Raw genomic sequence first — 13927 nt, 5'->3', positions numbered from 1 at the left:
ACCCCACTGGCACTGCACTCATAAAAATGCACAGCCCCACACCCGCACTGCTCAAATACACCAGTAATTTTAAAAACATCATCAACAAAAAATAGTGCATTTTTTAATGAATAAATAAAGAGTAGAATGTGCCGATTGTGCATAAGAGCTAGCCAGTGCACCCAGGAACTTGTCAAGTAATTTCCTTACTGCTATTTGTAGATTACAATCTATGTGGTGGGAATATTTACTTGGCTGAAACAGCAAACACTACACAACAGGACTTCCCGTCAACCTGCAAAGTTCCAGGGCGCTCACACGCACTCCAGTGGGCAAGCCCTCAAAAAGTTTATCTTCCCACCTGAGGTGTGGAATACAGAAACTATCGCGCCTAGAACGAAGCTGCTTGCGGTTGATGTAATTGTTGCAAAATCACGTAGGCGCTATTGCTGAATATAGTCAAGACAAAAGTAGTACCCCATGCTGATGTTTTGGTGGACACCTTTTCCTCTTTAGATCTTGATTGCAAGGACTGCTGAGTTGTGCACCATCAGAGGTCTTAAACTGAAAGAACGCGAGCAGCTCGCCCATCTAGCTGAATCCAGGTCTTGGAAGGTTAACGCAAACGTGCAGAACCGCAATTAACATTTTCAGCATCATTGCGCTATTGCATCGTTTTAAAACCCAGACTAATTTCAATGTATTAAACTAGTTCTTCTCCCGCTGCTCTAAACGCCTCATCGAGGGATGGTTTAAGAGGGGCTGCCGCGCTCCGCGTTCAGACCCCACGTCACCGTCCCCCACGCCCACTCCCGGACGCCCCCCGACGCGCGAATTGAACGCTGTGTCTTTAAGGGGGAAGCGGCACTTTTCGTCCGGGACAAAATGTCTGCGAGGAGCCGGGAGGCGAGGGGCGACCATCGCGGCGACGCCCGGGTGAGCACGGCTAGGGCTGGGCAGCGGGTCCAGGGCGGGGGCGTGGCGGGAGGGGAGGGACGCCTGCGGCGCCGAGTGGAGATGTCGAGGGACGCGGGGGACCGCGAGGACATCACAGGGCTGCAAGGGCACCGGGGGCTGCGGTAGTTTCGGGGTCCGCGGGGACCTTAGGGGCGGCTGGAATGCGGGGACCGGAGAGACCGCGGGTGGAGGCGAGGCGGGGGTCGGGGGGGACCACGGGGACGCCTGCGGCCTGAGCGCTGTGAGCTGGGTGCGGGGAGGCCCCGGGGACCTCGGGGACTTTGGGAGACCCCAGGCCGCGCTGCTCTTAGGCGGGAGCCGCGAGTTCCTGCCGGTGATCCTGCCACCCCTGGCTCTGCAGAGAGGCCCAGCCTGTCTGAGCTTCCCAGTTCTCCGTGGTCAGCCAGCTCCGGGGGGGAGGGGGGGGAGAGATAGAAAAACCATCCCCATAAAGTTGCCGTGGTGAAGTCTGACTTTGAGCCCAGACTGTAGCTGTGCGCCTAGCAAGGATCTCCTCCACTTAATGTGACTTGGTTAATGTGTTCCACTTGTGCAGGGCAGAAAACCGGTGTAAACCAGTATCCCCTCCTCCACTAAGTCACAAACAAAAGAGTTCCCTGATTCCTTCCCAGCACACTGGAGCGGTTGGCTCTGTAAGCCATCCGTGACCCTTCCCAAAGCTTTACTAAAAAGGCTGGCTTTTTTCTCTTTGGAAGAAAAAAGAAATAAGTACTTGTCATCGCTGAGATTCAGGGTTATGAACAGCTGTTGAAGAATTAGTTTAATAAATTGAAATGACTAGTGTTATTCCTGATTTTTTTTTTTTTAAGACAGGGCCTCACTGTGTATTCCTGGGTGACCTGGAACTCACCTGTGTAGACAAGGCTAGCCTAGATCTCTTGAAGACTACTTGCCTCTGCCTCCCAAGTACTAGGATTAAAGACATGGACCACTCCTGGTGATTCCTGTACTACATTAGTACAACTTTTGACCTCCAAAATAATTCGAAGCAAGTGACAAAAGGTATAGGAGATTGTGTAAAAAGACCAAGAGTCCAAACCAGGTCATTCTCAACATAAAAATCTTTTAAGCTACAAAGGTCTTCAGAGCACGGCATTTTTAAATCCTGTGCTTTAAAAATGATTCCTTTGAAATGGGTGTCTACAAGACAAACTGGATCGCCACTTTTCCCAAGGGAATATATATGTATATAAAATTAATGCAGAGGTGCAATAAAGATCCACTTTAGGGCCTAGTGCTTTATACTTTTTATTTTAAAATGCATTAATAGTGTTTTTCTGACTTTTAGCTAATAGTAGAAATAGCTGAGAGTTCAGCTTAAAACATTAAGGTAAGGTAATTAATCAGCTATGGGTCCAGCATATGTTTTGTTTTTTGTTTGTTTTCTTTACAGCCCATATATTATCTTTTTTCTTATGTTTTTGCACGCCCCTTTATTTCACAACACAGTTTACACTTTGCAGTAATGATTTCTACTGACTTCAAAGAAGGATTTCCTTTTAGTCATGTGTATGCCCCACCCTGTGTGTGGATGTATGAGAATACCTATGGAAATGAGAGTGTCGGATTCCACAGAGCTGGGCTACAGGCAGCTGGACCCGGATGCTGGGAACTGAACCCTGGTCCTCTGCAAGAGCAGCAAGTGCTCTTAACCACTGAGTCATCTCTCCAGCCTCTTTACTGGCTTTTAAGTTCATGTATGCCTTCAGGCTAATGATTCCAGACTAATTTTTTCCAGTTGCCTGGGTCTGTTTATAAGTATATGAATACATGCAGGAAGCTGATAGGTTAGCAGGAAGGGAGAGATCACAGGTGACGGGTGGTAGCCTCCTTACTTTAGCTGCTGGGGCTAGTTCTTCTGTTCTGCTTTAATTTAAGCCACTGTTGGATGAAGTAAATGAAAGTGCCATTAGCACCGCCACATAATCTGTGGATTTCATAATCACATCAGTTTCTCAAGCTAGATCCAGGCTCAGTCAACACTTACTTGTTTATTTACTTTGTCTGGCAAGCTGAAGGGATTAGCCTTGACCACAGGGCAAACAGGACTGGATTTTGCTTGTTATTTCCTTCTGAAAACATTTCCAGCTCCTTTGGCCTCCAGCCTGCCCAGTTCTTCTCACGTGTGCAAGCAGAAGAATAAAATAATAAAATTAATTTTCATGGGTCTTTGTAGAATGACCGTATGTATTAAACAAAGCAAGGTAGTTCTGAAATAAAGGCGGGGGCTTTAGAATTACTGGGGGAGATGCTCCAGGGTGATGGCAGGGGTGGGGGAGGGAAATGAGGGAGATGCCCCTAGGGATGGGTGGAGGAGATTTATTGTAGAAATGAGAGTGCAGCCAGTGGCATCTAGAAGGGTCCAGGCTGAATGGGGCCATGGGGGTGGCCGTAAGAAAGAGGGAAGGAGAGAGGAACGAAGAGGCCAGGAGCGAGCCAGGAGGGCAAGAGACCAAGAGACTGGGTAGCCAAAATGGCTGAGGTTATATAGGGATCAGAGGCTGGGGGAAGGGAAGCCCAGCCCTTGGGCTGGAGAGTTAGGGTAAGGGGCAGGCTGAGAAGTGTTAAGAGGAGCCCAGGACTCTGTAACAGGTACTGGTGCTGTTGAGAGAGACTGGTGGCCACCCTCCACTTGGATATGTTAAATGGCAATCTCAGCCATTTGTCCTGAGTCCAAGACTTAATATAGTTTTCTTTCTCTTTCTCTGTCTCCTTCACTCCATTTATAGGGGCTGGAACTCAGTGATAGAGCCCTTGCCTAACATGTGTGAATGCTTAGTTCAGTCTCCAACAGCAGAAAAAGAAAACAAAAGGATCACCACCAACAAAAGAATTAATAGAGATAGGTGTAGAAGGAGCTGCGGGCTAGCCCGGCTCCCGCACGGCTAGCTTTACACCCGAAATAACAACACACAAATTGTATTCTTTTAAACACTGCCTGGCCCATTAGTTCCAGCCTCTTATCGGCTAATTCTCACATCTTGACTAACCCATTTCTAATAATCTGTGTAGCACCACGAGGTGGTGGCTTGGGGGGGGGGGGAGATTCAGCATGTCTGACCTGACGGCTGGCTCCAGAGCGTCTGACCCAGAGAGGAGAGGCACGGCGATTGCCTCACTTCCCTCTTCCAGCATTCTGTTCTGTCTACTCCACCCACCTAAGAGCTGGCCTATCAAATGGCCAAGGCAGTTTCTTTATTAAGCAATGAAATCAACACAAAACAGAAGACCCTTCCACATCAGATAGGTGCTGTTGTGCCAACAGTGGAAATGTCTGCTTGTCTAATGACAAATTTTATAGTGAAACAAATATATATGTATGTATGTATACAGTGTATAAGAAGACCATGTTAATAGTTTTTTAAGCTTTGCATTTATTTGTTTTTGTGTATGTGTGTGGGTGCCCATGTGTGTAGAGGTCTAAAGACAATCTATGGGAGTTGGTACTCTCTTTATACCATATGAGTCCTGGTGTTTAAACTCAGGTCATCAGGCCCCCATGGCAGGTGCCTTTATCTGCTGAGCCGTCTCAATGGCTCCATAATTACAGGTTTTAATGGCTTCTTTCAGCCTCTGGGTTGGTATTAGCTGGCTTTAACTTGATTGGTTGCTAGAACCGAATTTCTCAGGATAGACTCAAATGCAGGGATAATTAATGGGGATCTGTTATCTCCCACAGATCTAGGCTCAGCCCTCCTTCCAGAGAGTAGAGCCCCAGGTGAAGCTTAGCCACTGGAAAAACTAGAGGCAAGGCGCCAAGTGGTGCTCTCCCCTTGCCATGAAAGACTTCAAGTTGGCCTTTCCCCCTTGAAATTGGACTCGAGTTCCGTCGCTATATGTCATTGCTAAGTCACTTTAGTCCTAGCAATTCTTTCATGTAGCTTGAATGTGTTTAATGTTAAAACAGGAACGCAGAAGTTCCTGTTAGTTATATACTAACAAAGTAGAACTCTTTTAGAGCCAAACCCTGGTCTGATCTTAACCAGGGATATCGGAACTATCGCTGGAAACATCTTTTCATCCCTTCCCAGGTGGTGAGGTAGTTACCTGAAGGCAGAGTGTGCTGCTCTTCAGAGATAATCAGCAGTGGGCCCTTGTGGGGCCCTGAGCAGGCGCACAGCGAGACGAGAAAGCTGGATGGAGTAACTGGACGGAAGCAAAATAATCGCATCCCTTGGCATCCGTGTGCCTGTTTTTAAGGAAACATTTTAAGAAAAAGAACAAAGGGTGCTCTTGGTTTTCATTTTCTTTCTGTTAGCTACACACATAGCTCTTGGTTATGCATCATTATTTGGGGCTCGATAAGGGAGAATGAACATCATCTGACTTGGGCTAACCCACCTTCCTGTAGTCCCCAGGACCTGAGTGATGAGCAGTCTGTTTGTGTGTGTGTGTGTGTGTGTGTGTGTGTGTGTGTGTGTGTGAAGATCCATTTAGAAAGTGAAAATGAATCTGAGGAGCAATGGTCATGAGTCTCTTACCCCGTGTGTGTGTGTGTGTGTGTGTGTGTGTGTGTGTGTGTGTGTGTGTGAAGATCCATTTAGGAAGTGAAAATGGATCTGAGGAGCAATGGTCATGAGTCTCTTACCCCTTCTGGTTTCCTTTCGCCATTATGAATCATTAGGGATTCTTCCCATTTTGAATGTCCACCAGAAACAACACTGCTTTTCAGCCACTAAAACCTCAGTGTAGGCGCAGCTGAGCAGGAAACGCTGGTCTCTCCTCTGTAGTGCTGGGAGTCAGTTCTGTCCCTATCTGAACTCATAGCTGAGATGCCAAGGATTGTTTATTAAAAGCCACTTTTTATTTACATATAGATCTTGCCACATACATACTTTGCGGTAAGGCATAAAGTCATATCGACCGTATGGCGTTCTTAGAGGCTTTTTCCTTGGCTTTTGTGTTTACTACTTTCTCTCCCCCACCATTTCCATCACCTTCCACCTCAATCTGTAGTGTCTCTTTGCTTATTTTCCTAATCCAAGTCTGTGGAGATGGCTCCATATAGGAGTTTTGGACGCTATGATGGTGTGCAAGTAGGAGACTTTCTATAGAAGCCATATTTTGAATTTTGACACTCAGTCTTTTCTGGCCAGCAGCACACAGCATGGGCAGCTAGGTAGGAATGTCCAGCTGCAGCTCTTAGGAAGCTGGCAGTCGTGAGAGGAAACAGCTGATGCCCTGTAGTGCACTGTGGTGTTCAGTCATGGTGCTTGGGAGACTAACTATATTAAATGCAGTTTCTACATATGTAGAAATGTATTTTCCACATATGATGAGTTAGTTCCAGGCTGTAACCACGTCATGAACTGAAGAACACCTGTGTCTTTACAACACTATAGTGATCGGGTATTATCCAGAAACGATGTGATTTATATACACTTTACAACATCTAGAATTCCTTTCCCACCCCAAAACCTTCCCTTATAACACCTGGCAGGTTCCCCACCCTTTGAATGGCTGCATACTATTACAAACAGACATTGTATACTCAGCTATGATTCCCATTCTGAATAATAATGAAATAAACATTCTAGCACAGGTGACTTCATGTATTGGTACCTTTAGTTCTAAAGAATAGATATCACAGTTGGGCAATGGTGGCACACTCCTTTAATCTCAGCACTCAGGAGGCAGAGACAGGCGGATCTCTGTAAGTCTGAGGCCAGCCATCCTGGTCTACAAGAGCTAGTTCCAGTACAGGCTCCAAAGCTAAAGAGAAACCCTGTCTCGGAAAACCAAAAAAAAAAAAAAAAAAAAAATAGATATCAATCACATCTATTAGTTTTTAACTGATGTAGAAACTTCCAGATGGACTTCCTCAAAGCACTCTGACCTTCAGCAGGAAAGTGACCGTGCCTTATTTTCTGCCCACTTCCTGACTCTGATGGGTATACCTGCCCACCTTTGGATGTTAGGATGGTGGATGTACAATGCCCTTTGCTCTTGCCCTCATAGCATTTCCCTGAACGGCCTTCCCACAGACATTTGAATTGGCCTGAAGTCATTTGCCTACTCACCTTTCTTGCCTGTTTCATACTGGATCATTTGCCTTTTAAAGTCCCCCTGTAAGAACTCCCAGTGCATTCTGTGTGATAAGAAGTCCCACAGGCAGGTGGAGGAGCGTGGGCTTTCTGCTGGGCTCCAGGGGAAGCCGGAATGAACTTGGCTGTATTCCAGGCTGGGCAGATGTTAGGACTGGGCTTCCGCCCTGGATATGCAGCCAGGACGCATCCCCCTATGGAGGACTGAGAAGGTGGGGCAGATCCATACCGTGCTGTCTCCCATTGGTTAAGACCTCCGACAGTAAAGGGCTGGCCAGACAAAGGATGTCCTTCTCCATCACCTTGGAGAGGCAGCACTGTGCTGGTCCACATTCTGTAGTGTTGCCTGTCCCTGAGTCAGGTGAGGGACATAGCACAGAGCTAGTGTCCTCCAGTCCTTCTGCTGTGCCCACCTTAACTCTCCCGACAGACGGCACCATTGGCTGCTGCTCCTCTGAGCATCTCAGGAGTTACAGGAAACCCAGCTCTCAGTTAACAGCGATGTCAAAGCTTGACAGTGACGGGTCAGCCATGGCACTGTTAGAGGAGCATACGCCGTGGGGACTCTGAGCCCTTGGCACAAGTGAAAGAAATCTGCAGGCTCACATGACAGTCAAGATGGCAGAGCAACAGTCAAATCATTTCAAATTTATGAAATAAACTAGATTCACTATAAGAGCATCCCATCTTTTGTTTATGTCTAGTCATTAAAAGGAGCCCTGGAGAGGATGGATTCAAGGTAGAAGAAAATGGAGTTCTTAACAATAACAAATATGGGGTATATAGAAAAATTTAGGTAAAGCTAGCTAATTGAAATGTTTCTAATATTAACATCATGTTAATTAAGTAACATCATGTAAAAAGTAAATATTTTTACATTACTTTTTACTTTTTAGATTAATATTTGGTCAGCATACAGAAGACTGGGTTTCACTGTGAGATTTTCATATATATATGTGTTCATATTTTGTTCTTGCTCGTGACCCCTCACCCATCTTGCTGGTCTTCTTTCTCCCCTAAATGGTTCTACCTTCTGTTCCTATGACATATGTATCCTGTTATCCTTTCTTGTCCCCTCCCTAGCCCTATAGACTCCTTTCTCTACTTTCTGCATCCATGTCCGACACAGATACATACCATTTGTATATAAACATAAACCTACATTCTGTATCTGAGGGAAACCATGGCATTTTTCTGAGTCTGGCTTATTAACCTCACATACTACTCTCCGGTGTCATCCACTGTCCTGCGAATGTCATAATCTCACTTTTCTTTGTATGTGTATACCATCATCTGTTGACAGGCACCTAAGCTGGTTCAGTATCTTTCTTAAAAGTACTTTACTTGTTTATTTTTAATTATATGTATTTGAGGGGTGTGCACATAAATACCCCTGGACCTGCAGTTATAAGTGGTTGTCACCCAGCATGGGGGCTGGGAACTGAACTTGAGTTCTCTGAGAGGGCAATGTGTGCTCTTAACTGTTAAGCCCCTGGTTCAGCCCCTGGTTCATATCTCGACCATTATGAATAGTTCTGCAATAAACATGGATGTGCAAATATTTCTGTGGTATGTTGACTTTAAATTGTTCAGGCATATGTATACTATGTACAATACAGATAGATAATACTGTATTTATGGATTTAATTTTCTAAGGACCCCCCAAACACTGATAAGCATAATAACTATACTAACTTACATTTCTGCCAGCCTTAGAGAAAGGTTCATTTTTTCCTATGTCTTGGCCACCATTTGTTGGTAATTTCTTTATTTTTCTTTTCTTTTTCTTCTTTTTTTTTTTGATGATAGATACAAGAGTGTACATAAATAGGCTTAAGGACAAAACTCACATGATTTCTTCTCAGGTGCAGGAAAGCCTTGAAGAAATAAAGACAGATAGAACATACCACAGCACCTATTGCGTCAGGGATGTTAGTCTGTAGTTTTCTCTTCACTGTGTCCATGTCTGGACTTGGCTACTATCGAGGCAATGTTGGCTTTATAAAGAGAGGATAGTAAGGATGCTTCTTTTTTTATTTTACAGAGTAGTTTTGAGGCAAATTTGTATTAGCTTCTTCATTTAAATGTTTGATAGACTTTAGCAGTGACCCCACCTTTCTTTGTTGGGAGACTTCCATGCCTATTACAAAACTGCTTAAATTGTTCGGATCCTCTAGACTTGAATTTTGGTGGGTCATATGCAGCTAGGAATTTACTCATTCCTTCTGGATCTTACAGTATGGAAAACATCTTTAAAGATGTGTGCAAATCCCTCCGAGTTTATTAGGATCTGATGATTCCTCCTTCAGCTCATCACTAGTTTTACACACTGGGATCGTCTCTCGTTATTTTGGTCAGACTGGTTAGAGGGTTGTCATTCTGAGATTATTGTTTTGATTGATTTTTATATATTATTCTTTTAGTTTACATTTCATTAATTTCTGTCCCTGTCTTAATAATTTCCCATCACCTACTCCTCTGGTGTTTAGCTTGTTCATTCTGTAATACCCTGGGGTACATTATTAGCCTTTTGTTGCAACCTGTCTGGATTTTTAATGTAAGCACACAAAGCTATAAATTGTCCTCTGACTGCACCCTAGAGGCTCTGCTTTCATATTCACTTGAAACTCCCTGAGTTTTTCAAGATCCACTGTTCCTTCAAAAAAAAAAAAAAGTGTGGTCTTCTTCTACATGTGTGGCTGCTAGTTCCTGTAGTTCCTCTCTGGTTCTGCTGCACTAGGATTTGTTGATGCCTTTGTATTTATTAAGACTTTGAGAACAAGGAGTCCTGTTCCACGGGCCACGGAAAAGAACTTATAACTTTTAACCCATGTCTTTTGCATGGATAGTCTGCATATATCTCTAGTTTACAGAATAGTTTAACTCTGAAATTTCTTTGATCTTTAGTTTGGATGTCCTGTCTGGAGATGGGATTGAGTATTGAAAGCACCAACTATTATTATTATTATTATGTCAGAAAATTTCTACCTTTTATATTCATTATTTGTTTTGTAAAATTGGAAACCCAAATATATATATACCATATACAGTACACACATATATATTATATATACATATTTATAGCATGTACATATACAGATGTTCTATTTTTCCTGGTCTTTTTGTGGATTTAACAGATTCTTTAATTTTATGATCTCTGCTGCTGCTCCCTCAGGACCTGGTAGCATGAGCAGTCACTGGCTAGTTCACTAGCCTGGTTCTCCCTTGGCCATGATGTTTCCTAAGTCCTCAGAAGAACCCAAAGGGTCTAACTATTATTTTTTAACTTTTGGAGAAAGTTTGTCTAGATCCGTACATTTGGCCCATTTCCAACTCTTTCACTAAAGAACAGATGCCTCCTTTTTATGGCCTTGGGGGTGTCAGCATATTGTGTGGGTGAGTTGTGTTCTTCATGGAAAAGACAGTCACTGGCCAGTGAAATGGCTCAGCAGAAAAGCACTAGCCATGCAAGTGACAACCCCAGAGCCTATGTAAAGATGGAGAGAAACACCGATCCCACAGTGGTGTCCTCTGGCTGCACACCCATGCTACGATGCACAGAGACGTCCCAGACTTGGTCATTACAGTTACAAGACCACATTTAGGTTCCCAAGTGGATACTTCAGACAAAGCATACACCATTAGTTTTCTTCCCCCACCCTTAACTGGAAGTGCCAAGCAAGCTTGTGCCACTTAGGTAGGATGAGCAATATAGAAGGCTAATTATTTGTCATATGTCTTGAGTACTTATAAAATGCTCAGGAAAAAAAGAAGAAAATACCAGACAGGCATCCACTAGTCATTCTCCTGCTACCTAAGACTGTCCCTCTGGACTTCTTATGGAGCTTGTGAGTCCTACAAACTCTAAACATTGCTGATCAACCTTGACTTATCCTGTACACTGTTTCTACTTTGGAACCTAGGTGGGTTAAGAACCTCCAGGGCTGTAACCAGGTCCTTAAGACCATTGAGATCCGGTTCATAATTTAATTTAAAGGCAACAGTTTAGAAGTCCACTTTAATTACATTTTGTGCATATTTTGAAAGCATATCATGGCTTCCGGTATGGTCAATTTTTTTCTAAATACATTGTTGTAATCACCACTCTCAATATGTAGAGCTTGGGATCAAACCCAGGCACTGTGTAGGCTGAGCAAGCACTGTAAGATCTCCAGGACTTGATATATGTGCCACAGGGAGACACTTTACTTCGGAAGAGAACACTTAGTGCAACAAGGGCTAGACGCATTTTTCTTAGACATTGGCATTTAATGCTTGAGTATTAAGGAGGGGTGGAAAAAACACACTCCAAGATTTACACCATAAAAAGGAAAGTTTTGTCCTCAACTAACATTTATAGTATCTGTGTGTATATAATAATGATTACTGTTGTTCTTCCTCTCCCCCACCCCTGGATGCAGACACTGCAGAAGGAATGAGAAGTGACCATGGAAGACAGCTGGAGGCCTGATGACACTGCAGGGCAGAGCGGCCCTTGTCCCGGGCTGGCACCCGCCGCTCCGGGCCATCTGGGGGCGCCGTACTCCGAAGCCTGGGGCTACTTCCATCTGTCCCCGGCTCGGCCCGGGCACCCGACGGGCAGCTGGGCCACCTGCCGGCTGTGCGGGGAGCAGGTGGGCGGCCACCCGGGCTTCCAGGCGTGGACGCGGGCCCTGTGGCGACACCTGAGCGGCGCACACCTGCGGGAGCTGGAGAAGAGCGGGGCTCGGAGCTCGCCGCCCGCTGCGCCCTGCCCTCCACCGCCCGGCCCCGCTGCCTTGGCCGCAGAGGGCGACTGGGCGCGCCTGCTGGAGCAGATGGGCGCGCTGGCTGTGCGCGGCAGCCGGCGGGAACTGGAGCTGGAGCGGCGCGAGGCCGCCCTCCGGCAGGCGGAGCGCGCGCTAGAGCGCAGGCGCAGGGCTCTGCGGCAGGAGGAGCGCGCCATGGCGCAGGCGCGTCGCCAGCTACAGGCCGAGCGCGAGGCGCTGAGAACCTGGCTGCGAGAGCAGAGCCCGGGGATCGGGCTCTCGGCGCCTTCCTCTCCTCGGCCTCTGCTGCTCAAGGAGGACCCTGATGGGGACGTCCCCGGCGACGTTATCACCAAGGTCCTGCTATAGCGAGGCCACTCTGTGCTCCGTAGCGCCCCCAAGGACTTCTTCCTGGAGCCCAGATCGGGTGCTCAGCATAGACCACAGCATAAGATTTACTCCAGCAACCTCATGGTAGTGCCTTAGGGCTGGAGGCTCTTGAATTCAGAAGGCTCTCTAAACTCCAAAGACTCATCACACCTCGTGCCTATACGCCTGGCAGGGGCAGGGAGAGGGGCATGGAAACGAAAATGTGCCCCCCCCCAGGGTCTACTCTTTCCTAGTGTTTAAACTTGGCCCAGCACCAAGTTCCAAAAAGGGACTTTGAGTTTCATTGACTCCCTGCTCCCTACCTTCAGCATCTATAGAACCCTGCCAGTCCCAGAGAGACTCACCCAAGGCCATTAGTACCTTTTTCCTTAAGTAATCTGTCCCTGGATCCGACCCAAAGGAGGTATATTCTCCCATTGCCTGTCACCTTACTTGCAAGATATCATCTGTCACTAGGAAGATCAGTTCCTTGCCCCACAGGCCCCCAAAGACCTCCCCCTGAACCAAAGGAGAAACTTGAGGCCACACCTCCCCACAGCATCAACTCCTGTCTCTTTCCCTCCCTTTCTCCAGCTTGTTCCCCAACAATGCCCCTTACCCCTGAAGGTCAAGAAGTCCTTGCCCACACTTGCCATGCCTGATTCCACTGGTCCCTTCCCATGTGTCATTGCCATCCAAAGCCAAATATTATTTCCCTCGGCCCTTGTCGCTCTCCTTAATATGATTTTCTTTTTTTTTTTAAAGACTGTCTTTCTATGTAGCTCTGGCTGTCCTGGAACTCACTGTGCAGACTAGGCTGGCCTTGAACTCAGAAAGAACCACCTACCTTAGCCTCCTAGAGGTGTACACTAAAGGTGTACACAGTTACCAAACACTTTACTCAGACCACTTTTGTCCTCAACTTTTTTTTTTTTAAATTTGAACCATCTAGGAAAATTGAAAGGGTAATAAAATGAATATCCATATATATGATATACGTTATCACATATAATGACAGTTTTTTAAGCATTCACATATATTTCAGATTTGTCTGGTGGTTTATATGGGCTAACTTCTACATCCAATTCCTGGTCCATTTCCTTGTAGAGCTTATGTAACTTCGGCAAGCAACTCACTGAGCTATCCCAGCCTTGACTACTCTCTCTGGGTCTGGACATTTATACCCAGTTACCTGTTCCATGACTCTCCCCACGACTTGCATATCCTGCCACCACTGACAATGGATAGCTAGTGTCTTCTGGACACTTAAAGCATTATCAAGCACACCACAGCTCCTAGGTGAGGTACTGCTACTGTGCCTGCTTCATGCCCAAGAAAAATACCAGCTATGTGTCTCAGCTGGTAAAGGTACTTGCTGCCAGGCCTGAAGACCTGGGTTCAATCAGGATCTGTCCCCCATAGTGGAAGGAGAGAACCAATTCCCACAAGTTCTCCGGCATCCATACAGGATCAATGGGATACTCCCACAGTAAATTCAATAAAAATATTTTTAAAGAAAAACTGGGAGGAGGTTAATTTGTACAAGATTACAGCTAGTGAAGTGGTCAAGTCAGGATCTGCATGTGACCAGCTGTCTGCAGGTGCCGTTTCCTTCCTAGCCACTGCCCTGTCCCCTGGACGCCTGTCCTGCCTCTGTAGTAACATGAGCGGGCCTGGCTTGTTGTTGAGGTTTTCTGTCCCGCCCGGTACCCCACAACTGTTTAGCCCCAAAGAAAATCACACATAAGTCTCCATAAATTATAAGCTGATTGGCCCATTAGCTCTAGCCTCTCACTGGCTAACTCTCAC

At 46.0% G+C, this 13927-nt stretch overlaps 1 protein-coding gene and 1 non-coding gene across 2 annotated transcripts; both read left to right on the top strand.

Moving 5' to 3' along the window:
- Nucleotides 1-815: 815 nt before the first annotated feature.
- Nucleotides 816-12858, top strand: Zbed3 (zinc finger BED-type containing 3). Its single transcript, XM_075976281.1, has 2 exons — nucleotides 816-915; nucleotides 11423-12858. The coding sequence occupies exon 2, from the start codon at nucleotides 11450-11452 to the stop codon at nucleotides 12116-12118; it is 669 nt and encodes a 222-aa protein (XP_075832396.1). The 5' UTR covers nucleotides 816-915; nucleotides 11423-11449; the 3' UTR covers nucleotides 12119-12858.
- LOC142853237 (small nucleolar RNA SNORA47) lies at nucleotides 7199-7337 on the top strand. Its single transcript, XR_012911155.1, has one exon. It is a non-coding gene; the product is annotated as a small nucleolar RNA SNORA47 (small nucleolar RNA).
- Nucleotides 12859-13927: the final 1069 nt, after the last annotated feature.

Source organism: Microtus pennsylvanicus, chromosome 6, assembly GCF_037038515.1.
Source record: "Microtus pennsylvanicus isolate mMicPen1 chromosome 6, mMicPen1.hap1, whole genome shotgun sequence".
In the NCBI taxonomy this organism is placed as follows: domain Eukaryota; kingdom Metazoa; phylum Chordata; class Mammalia; order Rodentia; family Cricetidae; genus Microtus; species Microtus pennsylvanicus.
This window is presented reverse-complemented; position numbering and strand designations above follow the sequence as displayed.